Raw genomic sequence first — 16342 nt, 5'->3', positions numbered from 1 at the left:
TCAGTTTTATGGACATCGCCATCTTTAATATTACGTCGTCACTGTCGTTATGGTTACTAGTGAGAGAATACAGGCTTGACTCTCATTGTACTTTCATACAGACAGTGTTCCAGACGCTACTCTAAGCTGCTGTGTGAATGGAACATTTTGAAACTCACACCTGCAAGTAAATGTGGTTTTCAGTCCCAAAAACTGACAGTGTGAACATGGCCTATGTCTCACAAAGTGTGGAAATTCTTGAAAAATGCTCCTTTTGTGTTCCACAGAAAAAAAAATAATAGCATATAAGTTTTAAACCACAAGTCATAAATAATGACATTTTGCAGTGAACTATTCCTTTAAATCCAATCTACAGATTCTGTCTGGACCTAGTACTAATTATTGAATAACATGCTGACAGATTGATAGAGTTTGATCAGAACAGATTTGACTGTTCTAAAACAGAAATGTATTCCAATTGATGCAAGAGCCTGAATAAGACATACAGAGAGAGAGAGAGAGAGAGAGAGAGAGAGAGAGAGAGAGAAACAGAGGGAGTGACCAGCTGGATTACCATGTAAATAGTTGTGAAGATAGGTAGAGTCTGGATGTGTGCCAGGACTCTACAAAGGGCTCCTAACATCTGTTTGACGGCACATTTCTGCTCTGTGTTTGAGCAAGAAAAACACTCTTGCTTGGAATGAGTCGCTTGCACATGATCATGCATAGAGACAGTCGCATCAAAAATAAGCAGCTCCGGAGTAACACAGTCACACACTGGCCGGAATATAAAGGACACGTTGGCGCTTCCAGGAACACTGTGGAGGAAAACTTTGAAGCCGATCCAGTCTGTTGTTTTTCACATCTCTGAATTTATCTGTTTTACCAGTCATTCCATGAATATTGAACATTCCGTGATGTAAGGTGTTGATACGCCATGGAAAATGCAGACCTCATAATTTATCAACCTGATTGAAATACATTGTGGTCATGAGGCCATCAATTTAAGAGACTGGTGATCACTTAAATCTGCCAATCAGCTTCAGTGTCTGGTTCAATGTAAGTTCATTCGCTTAAATTTGTCTTGACATTGAAGGAAATGGGGCAAACCGCAAGTTAGGCACAGAAAAATAACCTACAAACCCAAATTGTTAAGCAGCCATAGCATATAAAAAGGCTCAAGTGGATAAAGGAGTGCGAGTGGTAACAGTGGTCGAGGGGCAGAAATATGAGGGGGGTGAATTCCCCCCCTAGCCCTGTACCTGGAGCATATGAAACTAATTTGTATAACAAATGTTGGTTTTAGGCAGCATTCCTCACCCACTGATGGCTCCTCAAGGCCTGAAGAGCCCCATTCGTTAAAGCTTAAGGCAAAGCAAACAAATTAATTAACACTATCTTTACTAGGGATGGCCAAGCCAAGCAAACCCCGAAACACAACACCATTACCTAAATTCGCATACATCTGTCCATGTCTTCCCTCTGGCTCTATGTGCCTCTCGCCCTTGACTGAAGTTTGAGGACCACCTGCATGAAAGAAGAGACCCAGCCTGTTATGTCTCAGTGATGGAAAAAAATAACACAGAATCCAGCTCTGCAAACAGCTCGCTGCACGGATCATTTTTCTGCGCTGCGCTGGACACGAGAGTAAAATAAGAACAGATGATATCATACACGGGAACCGAGGTCCTTTCGCTTTGTCTGATTTAAACGCTATGTGAAGTGCCCGATGTGGCGTCACCGGCCCAGAGCTGGTGTCAAGAGTGGACCTTCCAAAAGACAAAACCAGACCAACATCAGAGCCACTACATCCCAGACCAACTCTAGACCACTTGAAACCCAAATCCAGACCAAGACTTTGACCACTAACAGACTTCCTAACACCAAAAAACTGCACTTATGACTGCACATGTGCATTGGCTGTAAATCCAGCCTGAAATCTTTTTTAACATTATTTGAGCAACATTTATGAGACAGTTGTTGTCAACAACTTGGTCAACAGCTTTGGAGAATTTGATGTTTCCCAATTCAAAGAGATAGGAGCTGCACTTGCATGACTGAAATAGCTGCCCGAGAGGCGTTTCAAAGATGAAATGACTTTCCTTTGTTTATATCTAACAGGCCGAACAAATAAAAGTTTAATAACAAGCTGGTGTTTTATTAACAAGAGCATTGCGGTGCAACCTTTTAGAGCGAGAGCTGCTGAATTGAAAATATCTGAAATGTGAAATTCCAAATGAACAGGTAAGATAATGATCCCGATTCATGGCCCAAGTCTGATTAACTTGCGAGGTTTTATTCTCTGTGGAGAGTGAGCAAGGCACTGGAGCATGAGCCATGATCTTGAGGTCGTTATCTTTACTATATGTCCCTGGAGCATGTGGGAACATTTTCTACACTCACTCATAAATCAACCAAGTCAACTATAAAATATAGCTGACCAACAACAGATGTCCTTATAGATTTTTTTTAAAAAGAAAAAAAAAAAAAAAACCCTCATCTAAATTTTTACTAGTTCTAAATTTTACAGCTAACACCAAGAACGCAACCTGCTGAGTTCTCGCAAATAGTTCCTGTGCAAATCGCTGGATGAGGTGTGCAAGTGAAACTCACCCCATAGACCACCTTCAGTTATCACACCCTCTGGACTGAAGATGAACTCTCACAAAGGGTTCATTCACTAGTATATCATTGTTTTTTTTTGTTTTTTTTTTACTGTATGTGAGACTGGAACCACTTCTAAGAACTGAATTTTGATGAGCTAATGCATTCTCCATTACATTTTTGACGGGATACTTAAGACTTTTGATTCAGATGGCAATTGAGTGTAAATCAGTGAGAAATGTATAAGAAATATGTGCTTCATACGTGCATCACATGATGCATGCGTGTATTGCAGAAATCCAGCTTCAATTTTTTAAGTGTTACTTATATGTGTTAGTGTTTTTTGTGTTAGTCCACATACAGTTTCTCTTTTTGTTTTTATATAAGCTGAGCTGAGGTTAACAAGAGATGTAAGCAACTAATTTTGCATGTCACAACACACAATAAAACACATTTCACCTTTAGATTCAGTCTTTTTCAAGTGTCAAACTTTCCTTTATAAAATGGTTAGTTCCTGTCCTTGATTCTGATTGGTCAAAAGTTGCATTTTATTCATGATAAAACACGGCTATGACCACTTCACCCAGTGGTTCTGTGTATCACTAGACAACACCCTTAGCAACCACTCTTAGCAACGTAAACTGTATGTTCTCAGTTGATATTGTTCATTGAAGCTTACTGTATTTTGTAGAAGAGTATTGTGAGAAAAAGATTGAGTGAGCGAGTGTATTACCTGATCTGCATTCAGATTTAGCATTTTCCTTCAGGTCAGTCCTATGTTCATAATAAAAATCTGTTTAAATGTCCAATGTATTATCTTGTCCTTTTAACAGTTAAGGGGTTTTCCCATGACTGACAGCGCTAGCATTTGTCAGTTGCGTCTTGTTACGTGTTCACAACAATTCAGTCTTTTCAATGTAAAAGTCTTTGCGACTGACTGACACACTCATAAAGACAGTCTTTGCCGCTATCTAATGGCGTAATAATGTAACTTCTGTTGCTGGTCATGGTCAGGGACTATTTTTTTCGGCGGAAGGAAGGCTTTTATTGTAAGTTTACTTCATGAAAATTGCATTGATACATATTTTTGGCTTTAATATTTGTATTGTGTGGTAACCATTTTATAAAATCAATAAGGTACTCAAGGATAGTGGTGTATCGTGAATACTTACTTAAAAATTGTCCTTTATCAAATTCTTAAAATAAAAAAATAAAAAAATCTGAGTACAGGTTTCCTATAAAAAAGTGGGAATTTTTCAGATATAACAATGCTTCAAAACTGTGGTTCACTAATTTGACACTTACATGCATTTGATGGCAAATACACTGTAAATTAATCTAGGATTCCATTTGATTAATAAAAGACAACCATCAATAGTCCTTATTTTGTACCTATTATATAAACAAACATACCTATTGTGAAGGAAACACCAAGCTACATATAGGAACAACACTGACCTTTAACTATTCAGACATGAAACACAGAGCACATATTTGATTTGACAAGCCCTATCTTTATGAGTGTGTTGGACATATCAGAGATATGTTTTATAGATGCAACCCTGCCCTTGATTTGTGAGGTGCACATTTGCTGGTTGCCTCTGGCAGCACTCAGCATGCATCATTTCCTACAGAAGAAACCATATGAAGTTTGTGGTCATCTGGTGTATCTCTCATTGCTATTTCATGTGACGCATACATTTCACATTTTATGAAATTCCGCCTGCCATGCATTCCCTGTACTGCTCAGCTTTAATAAAATACGTCATCAACCTTTTGTATTTCTTTGCTCCTTTAATTTCTGCAGTAGATATCCAACAGCTGGTCTGGAGAGGAGGAGGAAACACCTGCTTACACAGGGAAGGTGGAGAAATGAACTCTATGAAAACCTCAGACTGAGGCTGTGTGTCAATACCTACTGAGCTGCCTACCTAGACAGCATTTTTTGGCATCAGGTTTTGACATCTTCGAAATTTAGCAATTTTACTAATTAGACAGCTATTTTAGGTATCGCAGACGTGCAGCAAAAAATACTATAGTAATTTATAGTAAATACTATAGTGTTTTTGAACCATACTATAGTAAAGTACTTGTTGTGGTAATTCTATAGTTGCTGTGGAAATATAATAACTATGCTAATATAAAAAAAAAAATACTTTACCCAATACTGTACTAAGTTTTCTACAACTATATAGGGTAGATTATACTAAAATACACTACAGTTTACTGTAGTAAAAACTACTACAGTATTTATTACAGTTTATAAATACTGGGTTATATTTACTACAGTAGGCTGTAGCATTCATTAACAAAGTGTTGTAAATACTATAATATATACAGTATACTACAATTTAGTATTTACTATAAATTACTATAGTATTTTATATGCCCAAAATTATATTTAGGTAGGCATTTCAGGTGTTGATGCAGCTTTCAAAAAAATCTTTAATTGTCATAAATGTTGGTATACACCAACTTATGATAGGCTACCCATAAATCTTCATAATAAATAATGATATTTTTATGCATTTTATTTAAGTAGTCTGTTATACTGTAATAAAAGTCTCATTGATTTACATTACAGTTAGAATTTCCTTTATACATATCAGTATCTGCACCAAATTCCATAATTTTGCTCAGTTTGGGCCTCTGAATAAAATGTTTTTTTGTTTTCCTTGAATGTGTGTTTTATATTCTCACATACTATCATACTAACTCATAAAGTGCCTGCTAAAAATGAAATGTTGGGTTAGGGTTAGGAAGAATTGTTGTACAACTGTACCAATAATGTTCAGTTATTTTGTCTAGTTAGGCAGTTTTCTATGTATTAAATGTTACGATGACCCAAACTGTTGGAACCACCTGACATGTCCAAAAATGTTGCAGACACTTAGGTAGGTAGCTCACTGTTACAGGTTGCTGCACGTACCTGTGATACCCAAAATAAAGTCTTGGTACGCAGTTTACTATGTTACAAGTTGCTGCAAGTGCCTGTGATGCCCAGAACTGCGGAACGGCCAAAAATGCAATCTAGAGAGGCAGCTCATTAGAGTTTGAAACGCAGCCTGGAACTCCTCTAGTGACTCGCAGCGCGCTGCAGTGAGAGAGACTGATCCTCTGTCAGACTCCAGTCACGCAACTCGTGCTACGATTAGACGAATAAAACACAGACACACAGTCTTGAGAACTTTTCGCACTGCGTGGGTTGGATAGCTTGTCACTGGTCTTCTCTTTAGGACTTCTTGCGGGCTGAGTGTTATTTCACGCGCACACACTGACTCACTTACGCTCCGAAAGACAGACAGAAAGATCCGACACAGACAGCAGCATCAGTTATGAAAGTTGGAGCAGAAGCTCTACGTTGACATGCTGAAGGTGAAGCAGCAGGGATGTCATCCAGGCGTGGCTCGGGGAGGATATGGATGTCTATATAAATGACTCGTTCAGTCTGATCACAGATGAAAAGAGCGTCTCTCTCCTCTTCGCTCTCTAAACATCCAAAGTCCAAAGTTCCTCGTCATGGCAGAGGTTGCTGGATTTCTCGGGAGCATCGATCTGGATTTGCAGGCTTTTCCAGCATTAGGGAATGTGCCTCTGTCGGATGGTTTGAATGAGAGATTGGGTCTGATTGAGGGCAGACTGCAGCGCGGATCGCTCACGGATTTTGGCCACCTGAAGGGCATCCTGCGCAGGAGGCAGCTCTACTGCCGCACCGGCTTCCAGCTGGAGATATTTCCCAACGGGACGGTACACGGAACCAGACAGGACCACAGTAGATTCGGTGAGAACTCCATCCACCCTTTCATCCATTTGTCAATTCAGCCATCCGTCAATCAGCAGTTTTGGCCATCATATGTGTGTGTTAAAGTAGCCTACCTGGGTCTCTCTGGGAAACTTTTGCCTTGTCCATTCCAATTTTATGGAGAAGGATTAAAACGTTTTGCCAGACAAATATTGCCTTTAAGTGTTTATAATTTGCATCGTGTCATCTCAAGCTGAATTAAAAACATTAATATGTGTTTGGAATGTGATAAAAGTAACAAGCATGTTTACAAGAAAGTTTACATGTAGCATGACAAGTCTTGCTACAAGATCAGAACACTGTAATGTGTTTATCAGGGAAAAGTATTGATGATATTTACACACACACGTTATCTAAAATGGGACATTTCATTGACTGTTTATATATATATATATATATATATATATATATATATATATATATATAATATAAATATGACCTAACCCTAACCGAAAAGTTTCTGCATTTTTACAATTTAAAAAAACTGTATTTACTTTATATTATATTATATTATTTTACAAATGAGGATGTCCCAAAAAGGAAGTTTTGAGAGATTTTGTCAGGTTTAGATCACTTCTGGATACAAATGTGTCCCAAAATATGGTTAAATAGACACACACACACTCACACAGTTCACAAAAATGCCAATACTACAACAGTTAAACATGTTGTCAAAGATTCATCATTAAAGTCACTACTTACTTTTAATTTGTGACATAAACGCACCTGTTTAAAGTGTACAAACAAATGCTGCATGTCCCTGCTGATTCAGTGAGTGCACAGTCAGGCAATTTATCAGTTTGCTGTCAGTCATTGAGAAGGAAAGGAAAATTAAAGGAAAGGAAAACACCTTATGGGAAATCTGTAATAGTAAAATTTGTTTCTTCACTATAAAGTTAAGAACAAACATATTAAAATGTTCAGTTTGGCAGATCTGGTTGTCAGTTTGCATGCACAAGACAAAACTTGTATGCATAACTTGGGCAGAATACAGCGGTGTAGATTTCAAGTGAAGCTGATGGGGGTTTCTTTACAATACTGATAATGCTTTGGGGGTCGCACGTCCCATGTTATAATCTACACCCCATATATAGTGTCCCCCAAAAGTGCTTGGACAGTTAAGGCACGCTTATTTTATGAATGCCAGAGCATTACATAAAATACCCAAGGGCCATTTATAGTAAAGAAATATAGCACAAGAACCCTTTTAACACAAATCATTAAAAGCAGAAGAAGAGGTTTGTTAGAGTTAAAATAATAAATCAGATATACCCCCCGGTTTCACAGACAAGGCTTAAGTGCAGGCTTAAGTTCAAGACTGAAATGCATGTTTGAGCTGTTTTAACTGAAAGGAACTTGCACTGACATATCTTAAAATATGTCAGAGCCATTGTTTTGTCTCAAGATGCACACACCAGTAATGTTATTTTTCTTGGGTACGTTTATAAGAGCTACTTAAATACCCTAATTGAACTAAAGCCTAATCCTGGTTTAGTCTAAGCCCTGTCTGTGAAACCGGGCCATAGTGCTGAAAATTAAGACAGAAATTTGTGGTTGTGAAACCACTACAAATCACCAAAACACCAGTTAATTAAAAATGATTGCAAAATGCTAATTAAAAAAAAAAGAGAGCAAATGACACTTTGAAATTTTTGTATATAAATCCACCCATTAGACAAGAGCAGCATATCTCTCAGTCTTACACTCGAATTGCCCTTGGCGAACTCCAGCGCCGGGTCAAGGGACGCAGGTGCTCCTCTGCAGTGGAAAACAAGCTCACAGCATGAGGCTGTTTTTCTCTGAAAACGTGTTCAAAGGACCCCGGCCGACGCAGGCACAGACACTACTAATTACAGCACTAATAAATCAGTCAAGGAGTGCTTGGTATTACAATGATAAACAAATGATAGCAGAGCCCAGACATGAGAATTTTTTACATTGCTCTGATCCGTAATCATTGTGCAGGTGCAGCCCTCGCTTAGAAAACAGGAATAGCTCTAAATTAAAGCATGACCACTGTGGAATCCAGTGGTAATGCTTGTTTTTAGGCTTTACTGGATTGGGTGGTCCGCGGTCATGTTTCTGGCATCCTTCTGGCAAATGCGAGCCGTTTGTCGGTAATGTTGCAAGCTGGCAGTGTCTTTGATTAAACGCATATGAAATGTGCTTCTGCTTAACCCAGCTTCAGAGAGTTTTCTGTGTCGTCGTTTGGCATCCAAATCATAACATACTTGGTCCAGGTGGTGGTAAAAGGCCACAAAGGTGTAGTTTTTGCTTTAGTCTTTAATCAAGAGAGTGTGAACAGCTGGTTTGCGCCAAGATTGGGCTCTTATCCTGAAAATTGACACGAATGCGCATTGATGCAGATAACAACACACTATTGATTTGTATAAGAACATATATTGTAAAAGTTTGCAAAATAAAGTGAGATGTTAATCAAACTCAAGAGTTGCTACAAGAGTAGCAACAAGAGGCTTAACCAAACATTTCAGAGACTATTGACTTTTGTGTTGTGCACACGCTCTATGATCAAAGTGTTAGTAACAAGACTTTAATTTCCTGTCCTTCAGGTTATTTTTAGATTGCGCCACATTTTTAGATGGTAGTCTGCTGAAAGCTTACTTGGAAGGGCACAGGTGAGAAAATCCCCATCTTTTAAATACCAAATTCTCAAAGTAGACTCTTTTTGTAGACAAAACACAACAGAATACAGAGATGAGTCAGTTATTCTTGGTGGAAAATAATCAAAGCAAAAACATAAACCAGTCAAAGGTGATAGCATAGCTGGTAGCCTGGCCAGGTTGGTAGGGCTGGTGTGCTTTGGTGGTTAAAGAGGGGTTTTGGGCATTTGTCAGCTCGTCAGACTGAGAGACCAGTTGGCTAACCAGCTAACCACCAGCTTGGCCAGGCTGGAATACCAGCTAGATCCGCTTATAGCAGCTACAACCAACGGACCACCTTAGGCTGGTTTATGTTGCTTCTTTCAGCTGGGAAAAGGGGGTAAGATTAAACATCTTACTTAAAAAGACTCTTGCCTATACAGCACTGTTGATGTACAGCTGTGCTACAGTTGTAAAGGTGTCTGGTCAATGTCTGACGAGAGTTGTTGTCTGGCAGGTATTCTGGAGTTTATCAGTCTGGCCGTCGGGCTGGTGAGCATACGAGGCGTGGATGCTGGTCTTTATCTGGGGATGAATGAGAAAGGTGAACTCTATGGGTCGGTAAGTCAAACCCCTGTAGTGCTCACACACACTCCAAACAACATCCACCAACAGAAGGTTCTGCTCTATGAAGTGTTTCAATAGGAATGCAGTCAAAGCTGGAATGAGGAGCAAACGACAACCCACCCACCAGCTCAGCTTCAGTCTGTTCCCCATATGATGTAGATGTTCAATAAAAAAAATCACTTAACCAGACAAAACAAGCAGTGTTTCCACTGCTGCAAGCCCTGACCTCTGATCAGTAGGTAACAGCAAGGTCTGCTGTAGCCCGCGTGGCTCACCTTGTTTTTTGTCTTTGTAACTTTCCACTCAAGAACAAGCTCTCAGACAGAGCGTTCAATCTCAAAGAAGAAAAACTGCCTCTTCATTTCGCTCCATACTTAAAATATTTACATATTTTCCAGGAACACATGAAGCGTGTAACGTATACACACCCACATATCGTGGATATACGAGCTGAGAGCTCTTGGTCTCTTGCATATCTGCGTGTTGTGCGAGGACCACGCTGTTCTCTGCTGGAGTGCTAATTGTAACGGAGACCAGGAGATAAAAGCAAGTAGCGGGATTTGACTAACTTTTTGTATGCTAGCATAGAGAACCATATATAGGAAAATGTGCCTGGCCTCCCCCTCTGCAGACTTTGCCATGCTTGCAGGAGAAACAAGCTATCAGATTTCCAGAGACAATAAGCGGGGGCCCCAGTAAGTTTCTGTGGACCCTGAGTTAAAACAAACCTATTTAAAGCAAGAAGAGATGACTTCACATGTAATGCGATAACATCCCATTAAATCAGACTGTAAATGCATGTCAGCATGCAATCACACTGAAAATCACCTGAAGACTCAGGCCTAGGTTCATTGCGCAGATTGAAATGGTCCATTCCTGTTGCAGTAAGATCAAGGAGAGAATTACCTTCACTGGTGATTAGCATCAAGACATTTTGTAAATCCCATGCATGGAGCAATATTTACTCCAAATGGGTTTACTCCTAAAACTAAGCAGCCATATATTAATTATTTGAATTCATACCTCTTTTTTAAAAAAAAAAAAAACTTCTTATTCTATTCACATGAACTAACTGTTAAACCGATTTAACAGAACTTTTAAAGTTGACTTTATCTTAAAAAATAATTTTAAATGTATTGTCTTGACACCAAGACTTGAACCTGGCCCATTCCATGACTGTTCTTTGGCAGGAAACATGATGTAGCCCCAGTGTCTTCTATTGTTCTCAGCAGTGTAGTCAGCCAGCAAATGTTCACCTGCTTAACCCGAAGTCATTGCTCATGGAGTTCTGTCAGTGGTGTAGTAGTAGCAGCCCACACAGACTCTCTCAAGCTGCCGTGTTTGTGCGAGAGAGCTTGTTGCATCATGGGGGAAGCAGACAAAAAGGTTAGCAGTTTTGAAGAATGATTTTGGGTGTAAACTGCAAAGCTTGCCCATAATGACTTTCCCTTCTCTGGTGCAGCGAGCACCTGCTGTCTGGCCTCACGATAGTTTCCACTCCACACATTTTGCGATGGTGAAAAGGGTAAACTGTGCACTGTGAGAAAGAAACAGTACCACGTCTTCACACCCTCATGATTTCCAGCGCATCTGGAGGTCTGGAAATGGGAGGCGCATGTTAGTTCTTAAACATGTGGTCAAACGCACTTACATTCAACACTTGATGGACAGAGGATAGATTACCAGTTAGATATCACACCATATGATGTTTTGGTTAGAATATTTCTGATTGGCTCAGGACAGGATTTTAATTCATATCTTAATCCTCGTCTCCAACAGTTTTTGTACATCAGGGGTGTCCAATCCTGCTCCTAAAGGAGCCACCTTCCTGCAGAGTTTAGCTTCAACTTGCTGCCTGGAAGTTTCCAGTAATCCCAAAGACCTTGATTAGTTGGTTCAGGTGTGTTTATTTGGGGTTGAAGCTAAGCTCTGCATGCAGGTGGCCCTTCAGGACTGGACACCGCTGGTTTAGGTGAAGCTTGTTTATCATTGTAGGACACAAGATCTTTCCAACAATGCTGCTGTAACTGACCGTATACAATGTTTTTGTCTCTTTCTGGCTGCCTTGCAGAAGAAGCTGACAGCAGAGTGTGTGTTCAGAGAGCAATTCGAGGAGAACTGGTACAACACATATGCATCTACACTCTACAAGCATGCGGACACTGGGAGATACTATTACGTGGCTCTGAACAAGGACGGCTCGCCTCGAGAAGGCGGCAGGACTAAAAAGCATCAGAAGTTGACTCACTTCCTGCCCAGACCTGTTGAGATAGAGAAGATACCCCAAGCTTACAGAGACTTGTTCCAGCACAGGTGACAAGAGCATCCATCGGAGTTGCTGTGTTGGAGAGGCGTAGTAGAGGTGCTTGATGGGAAACACGGACTCTGAAGAACATTAAGAAATACAAGACCCTACTTCTCTCGCCTCACAGCTGTTTATATTTGGGTTCTGGTCCAAAATGAGGAGGCCCTCTCCAATGGTGATTGAGATAAACAGTACGTGTGTGTCCTGGATGGCTCCGTTTCCTCTCCTTAATGGGTTTTAAACCACAGAGAAGAGGGAACATTCCTGCATCCAAAGCTGGTGCCAAAAGATGTCTTGAGGAAGAGGTGTTGACTTCAGGGCCTCATGACATTGTGTCATACAATCAACCTTTCTTCAGACAGTCATTGTGTGAGCCACACTTTTTGTAAAGTGGACCACATTTTGGGCATGTCCTCACTGGAAAAAAAACAAAACAAAAACAAGGGTCTAAATCTAAATTTATTGAGCAACTTTTCACCTGAGCATAGGAAGTAAAACTGCCTCTGACTGTAAAGATAAAAATTAACATGCCAATTCTGGTGACTCGGGGGCAGATCTCATGTTGAAAGGTCATGACGCAGCACTTAGCAAAAACATGGACATGGGGAGAATACCCAACCTTCCTGTAGGACAAATGCAAAGCAAGAGCTTTTCAAATTAAATATACCTTTGAGGGCACTTAAAAGGAGAAAGACGCTTTGAAGAATAATGACCAGCTTCTACTGGAAACAATATTAATTTTGAACGGAAATATTCTGAGATTGTGGAAGAAGTAACAAGGCTTTACGCTAATGGAAACAAACACCCCTTTCTTCATGTAAAATATTAGAGAGGCTTACATAGATCATATTCTTTATGTCTTCTGTCAGATTCTGTCAACCTTCTTTTGAAGGTTCAGCAGAGGTTCAAACTTTAGAATTTTTGTAGAAACAGCAAATACCAACTTATCACTTTCAAAGCAAGCGGAGAACATATATGGTGCTTCCTGAAGGGTTTGGTAGAGGCTTTGGTCATTTGACAAAGAGTGACTTATAATGTTCAGGTTGTCAGGAACATTATTAAAATGTAAGTGAAAGACATGTAAATATGGACAAACCTATTTATAAGATGTACAATATATTTATTTTCTACATATAAAGTATAATTATTAAATCTATATATAAATATATTTATTTATTTCAAAGGCTCTATTTTGTAATGAACTTGAAGTTATTGGAACTGTAGATTCTACTGAAATATACAGAAGGGCTAAACCATTTGACCTGAATGACTGCTATTGTTTATTGTCATTGACCATATTTGCAAGGATTCTCTGTACCAATTAAAATCTGAGAAACACTGAGCTGATTGAGTTTGACTTCTATGATAGTTTAGCTACAGTTAAGCATTAAAGGAGGGCAAGGTACTGCTATATAGAACATATGGTTTTAAGAAACACAAGACACGGTGAGAGCACTAGTTGTGTAAGTGAACATGATACAGCATTCACAAACCATTGTACTTCTATCTATAATGTCAACTATTTGCAAGTAAAACTGTGTGGCACTCCATCAGAGGCAGAGCAAGTTGTGTTTTGTTGAAAGATTACAAATTTTTGTCTTTGGAATAGTATGGTCAAGTAGGTAGAGTGAATTCCATGTTGTCTTCAAAGTACAACGCATTTGATACCCTTTCAGAAAATCTTCATGTTCAGCAGGAGACAATCAATCTGTGAAATGTTGTTTATCTAGTACAGCGTAAATTCCAGAACATCACAGCAGCAGCATTCACAGAATAATCCAGCTCTCTAGAGATGTGGATGTTAGCTGATGATGTAAAAAGACAGCTCTTGGCTCAGGGAACCTGTGGGAAAGTTCTCCCTTAGCAGTCTGTAGAGGCATAAATCAACGCCCCACAGAAAGCGAAACAATACATGAGAATGTGTTGCTTTGGTGAGCGTCAAACCTTTTGAAAAGTCGGCACCACAACAATATTAATTACCTATATAATAGTAAAAACATACATGGAACTATTGTTGTTTTTATGAATCCAATGTGTTGTAAATCACAGCAACACAAAACCCCCATGGTGATTGAATGAAGATTTGGACCAGCACTGATGTTGCCCTGAATGGACTCTGAGTTATACTGTTTCAGTCAACCCTCATAATCAGAAACGAACAATTTGGATAGAACAAACCAGATTTACAAACATTCACAACCCCACCCACCTCCGTTGCCTGACAACATCCTTGGCTGGGCTCCGTTCAGATGATCAATTGTTAGCTTTGCAGCCAACACGCTCAAATACTTTCAGATACGAAGTGAATACTGCATATTCATGTGAACGGAAGCAGGTTTTAACATTGGGGGACAGATGAGGGAACAGCTGCTCGGTGCTGCAAAGTTAGCCGAGTGGTAATCTGGGCATACCAAGGATGGGATCAACATTTCAACATCTGCAATAGTTGTAATGTTTCTCTTTTGGCAGCTTTCTGCAAGCTGTGAATGCAAGCTCCCCTCAGGAGGGAGACGTGGGCTTGAGGGGGCGAATGGAAAAGAGGGGGAGAAAAACTCTGGCTGCTAAAGAAATGAAAATAATAGCAAGCAGTAGAAAAGACATAGCAGATGAAAGACTGAAGGGGTGGATTGGGGTGTACAGGAGGAGATAGATTCTCAGGGTGTGAAAAGAGAGCTGTCTGGAGAAAGCACATCTGAAATTTGCTATTGTGGTCATGGACTTTAAGAACGGTCTCATTTGCTTATTCATTTACAGAAAATATTTCAGTACTCAATAGTTCTTTAAAGCAAAAATAAGTAGAACTAACTAGTATGAGTGCAAATCAGGGGCACACGTTTCTGTTGTCTTCTGGAGACCTCATCTGACTGTCAACTGCATTGCTACAATCATGGGACGGGTGTGGCACATTTTAACATGCATGAACATCTAGTGCAGGGCTCTTCAACTTCAGTCCAGGACGGCCCTGTCCTGCAGAGTTTAGCTGCAACTCTAATCAAACTCACCTGCCTGTAACTTTCTAGCAATCCCAAAGACCTAGATTGACCTAGGTTGGAGCTAAAGGCCCTGACCCAAATGGCACCCTAAACCCTTGCGGTCTTCCTACGAGTCCGCACTTTCGTGATGTAACACCGCTTTGACTGTCGGGAAGAAGTCTGTTGCGAGGCTTGCACCAGTGCGGGCTCAGGAAAAGTGTGCATCAAGGGGGCATAGCAGCCGCAAAGGGGGCGCTCGCGAGCACCCTTGTGAAACCTTAAATGATGAGTGGGACACCCTACTGTCTCGTGGGCTTAACGGACACACAGCAGCCATTGTAAGTCCACAAGACCTAAAGTACACATGAAGTGTCCCATTTAGGACAGGGCCATACTCTGCAGGAAAGTGGCCCTCCAGGACCGCAGTTAAAGAGCCCTGGTCTAGCCAGTATACATCTGTCCTAAAAAGTAGATAATTTCCTTTCTTTAAAACCAATGTCTAGAAATCCAGTGGTGGCCAGTGGTATGTTAATTTTGCTAATTACCACCCAAGTACCTGGTTGTTTGCCAATTTTGCAGTCAGGTCAGTGACAGCTGGTACTATTGGCAACGCATCTTGCAGAACCAACAATATACTTTGATGCTTCAGTTTGTTTCTATGGACTGCTATACGCAAGCCATCCGCCATACTAGGACAGTCAAATCCGGTCCATGACCACTCGAGAGCTATTATCCACAATCGACATTAGCAGATGATTTTCACAGCATTTAGTTGATCATTAATGGGTTAATTCTGTATATGTATATTGTATCTTGAGTTATACATAAAAACACAAACCAGCACATCCTCACCTCTGAAAAGTTATCCCATTTCATCAGCTCTGTGTATTTTACAGGCATAGGCTGCACAATGCTGTGAAATTTCAATTAAAATGAATTGATTTGTTAGTGTGAATGATGAACAGCATCATGTTAACCATCCCAAGATGGCGGATGCGTAGACCTATCTGGAGTGGTCGAATGTGGCATCTGAGAGCAGATGGAACAAAATGGAATTTTAGAAAATTCTCAATTGCTTAAATTGAAGAAAATCCAATATAAATGTCAAAAAATATAAATGCTCATTTAAAAGTTTAAAGGCGCTCTAAGCGATTTGACGCGTTTTTAGGCCCAATTTTTTTTTTTTCACATACCGCAAACATCTCCTCACTATGCGACAGCTGCCTGTCCCCCTGAACACACTGTAAAAAAACGCGGTCTCTATAGTCGCCACAAGCTCCGAAAACTGCAATAAAAACAAACTGGTGCAGCCTGGACCACTTAGCATAATAAACATGTTCCAGCCAATAACCAACAAGCAGCGTCAATACGCAAGCTACTTACATTTTAAATGCGCGTTCATGACTGTTTCAGGAAGCACGGAGGGGAGGGCCAGGAGGAGTAGGAGGGAGGG

The 16342-nt window shown here is 40.1% G+C and overlaps 1 protein-coding gene across 1 annotated transcript; it reads left to right on the top strand.

The window, feature by feature from the left end:
* Window positions 1-5360: 5360 nt before the first annotated feature.
* Window positions 5361-16115, top strand: fgf16 (fibroblast growth factor 16). Its single transcript, XM_048177025.1, has 3 exons — window positions 5361-6364; window positions 9503-9606; window positions 11684-16115. Exons 1-3 carry the CDS (start codon window positions 6103-6105, stop codon window positions 11927-11929), a joined length of 612 nt encoding a protein of 203 aa, XP_048032982.1. The 5' UTR covers window positions 5361-6102; the 3' UTR covers window positions 11930-16115.
* The last annotated feature ends 227 nt before the right edge of the window (window positions 16116-16342 follow it).

Source organism: Megalobrama amblycephala, linkage group LG23, assembly GCF_018812025.1.
Source record: "Megalobrama amblycephala isolate DHTTF-2021 linkage group LG23, ASM1881202v1, whole genome shotgun sequence".
Lineage (NCBI taxonomy): Eukaryota > Metazoa > Chordata > Actinopteri > Cypriniformes > Xenocyprididae > Megalobrama > Megalobrama amblycephala.
The sequence above is the reverse complement of the archived record's forward strand: the minus strand, read 5'-3'. Positions and strand labels throughout refer to the sequence as shown.

Excerpts from the sequence above, each read along its gene's own strand:
- fgf16 (XM_048177025.1), top strand. The coding sequence starts at position 6,103 with ATGGCAGAGGTTGCTGGATTTCTCGGGAGCATCGATCTGGATTTGCAG. Across the intron at positions 6,365-9,502 it reads ACAGGACCACAGTAGATTCG|GTATTCTGGAGTTTATCAGT; the intron begins GTGAGAACTCCA and ends GTTGTCTGGCAG. Across the intron at positions 9,607-11,683 it reads AAGGTGAACTCTATGGGTCG|AAGAAGCTGACAGCAGAGTG; the intron begins GTAAGTCAAACC and ends GCTGCCTTGCAG.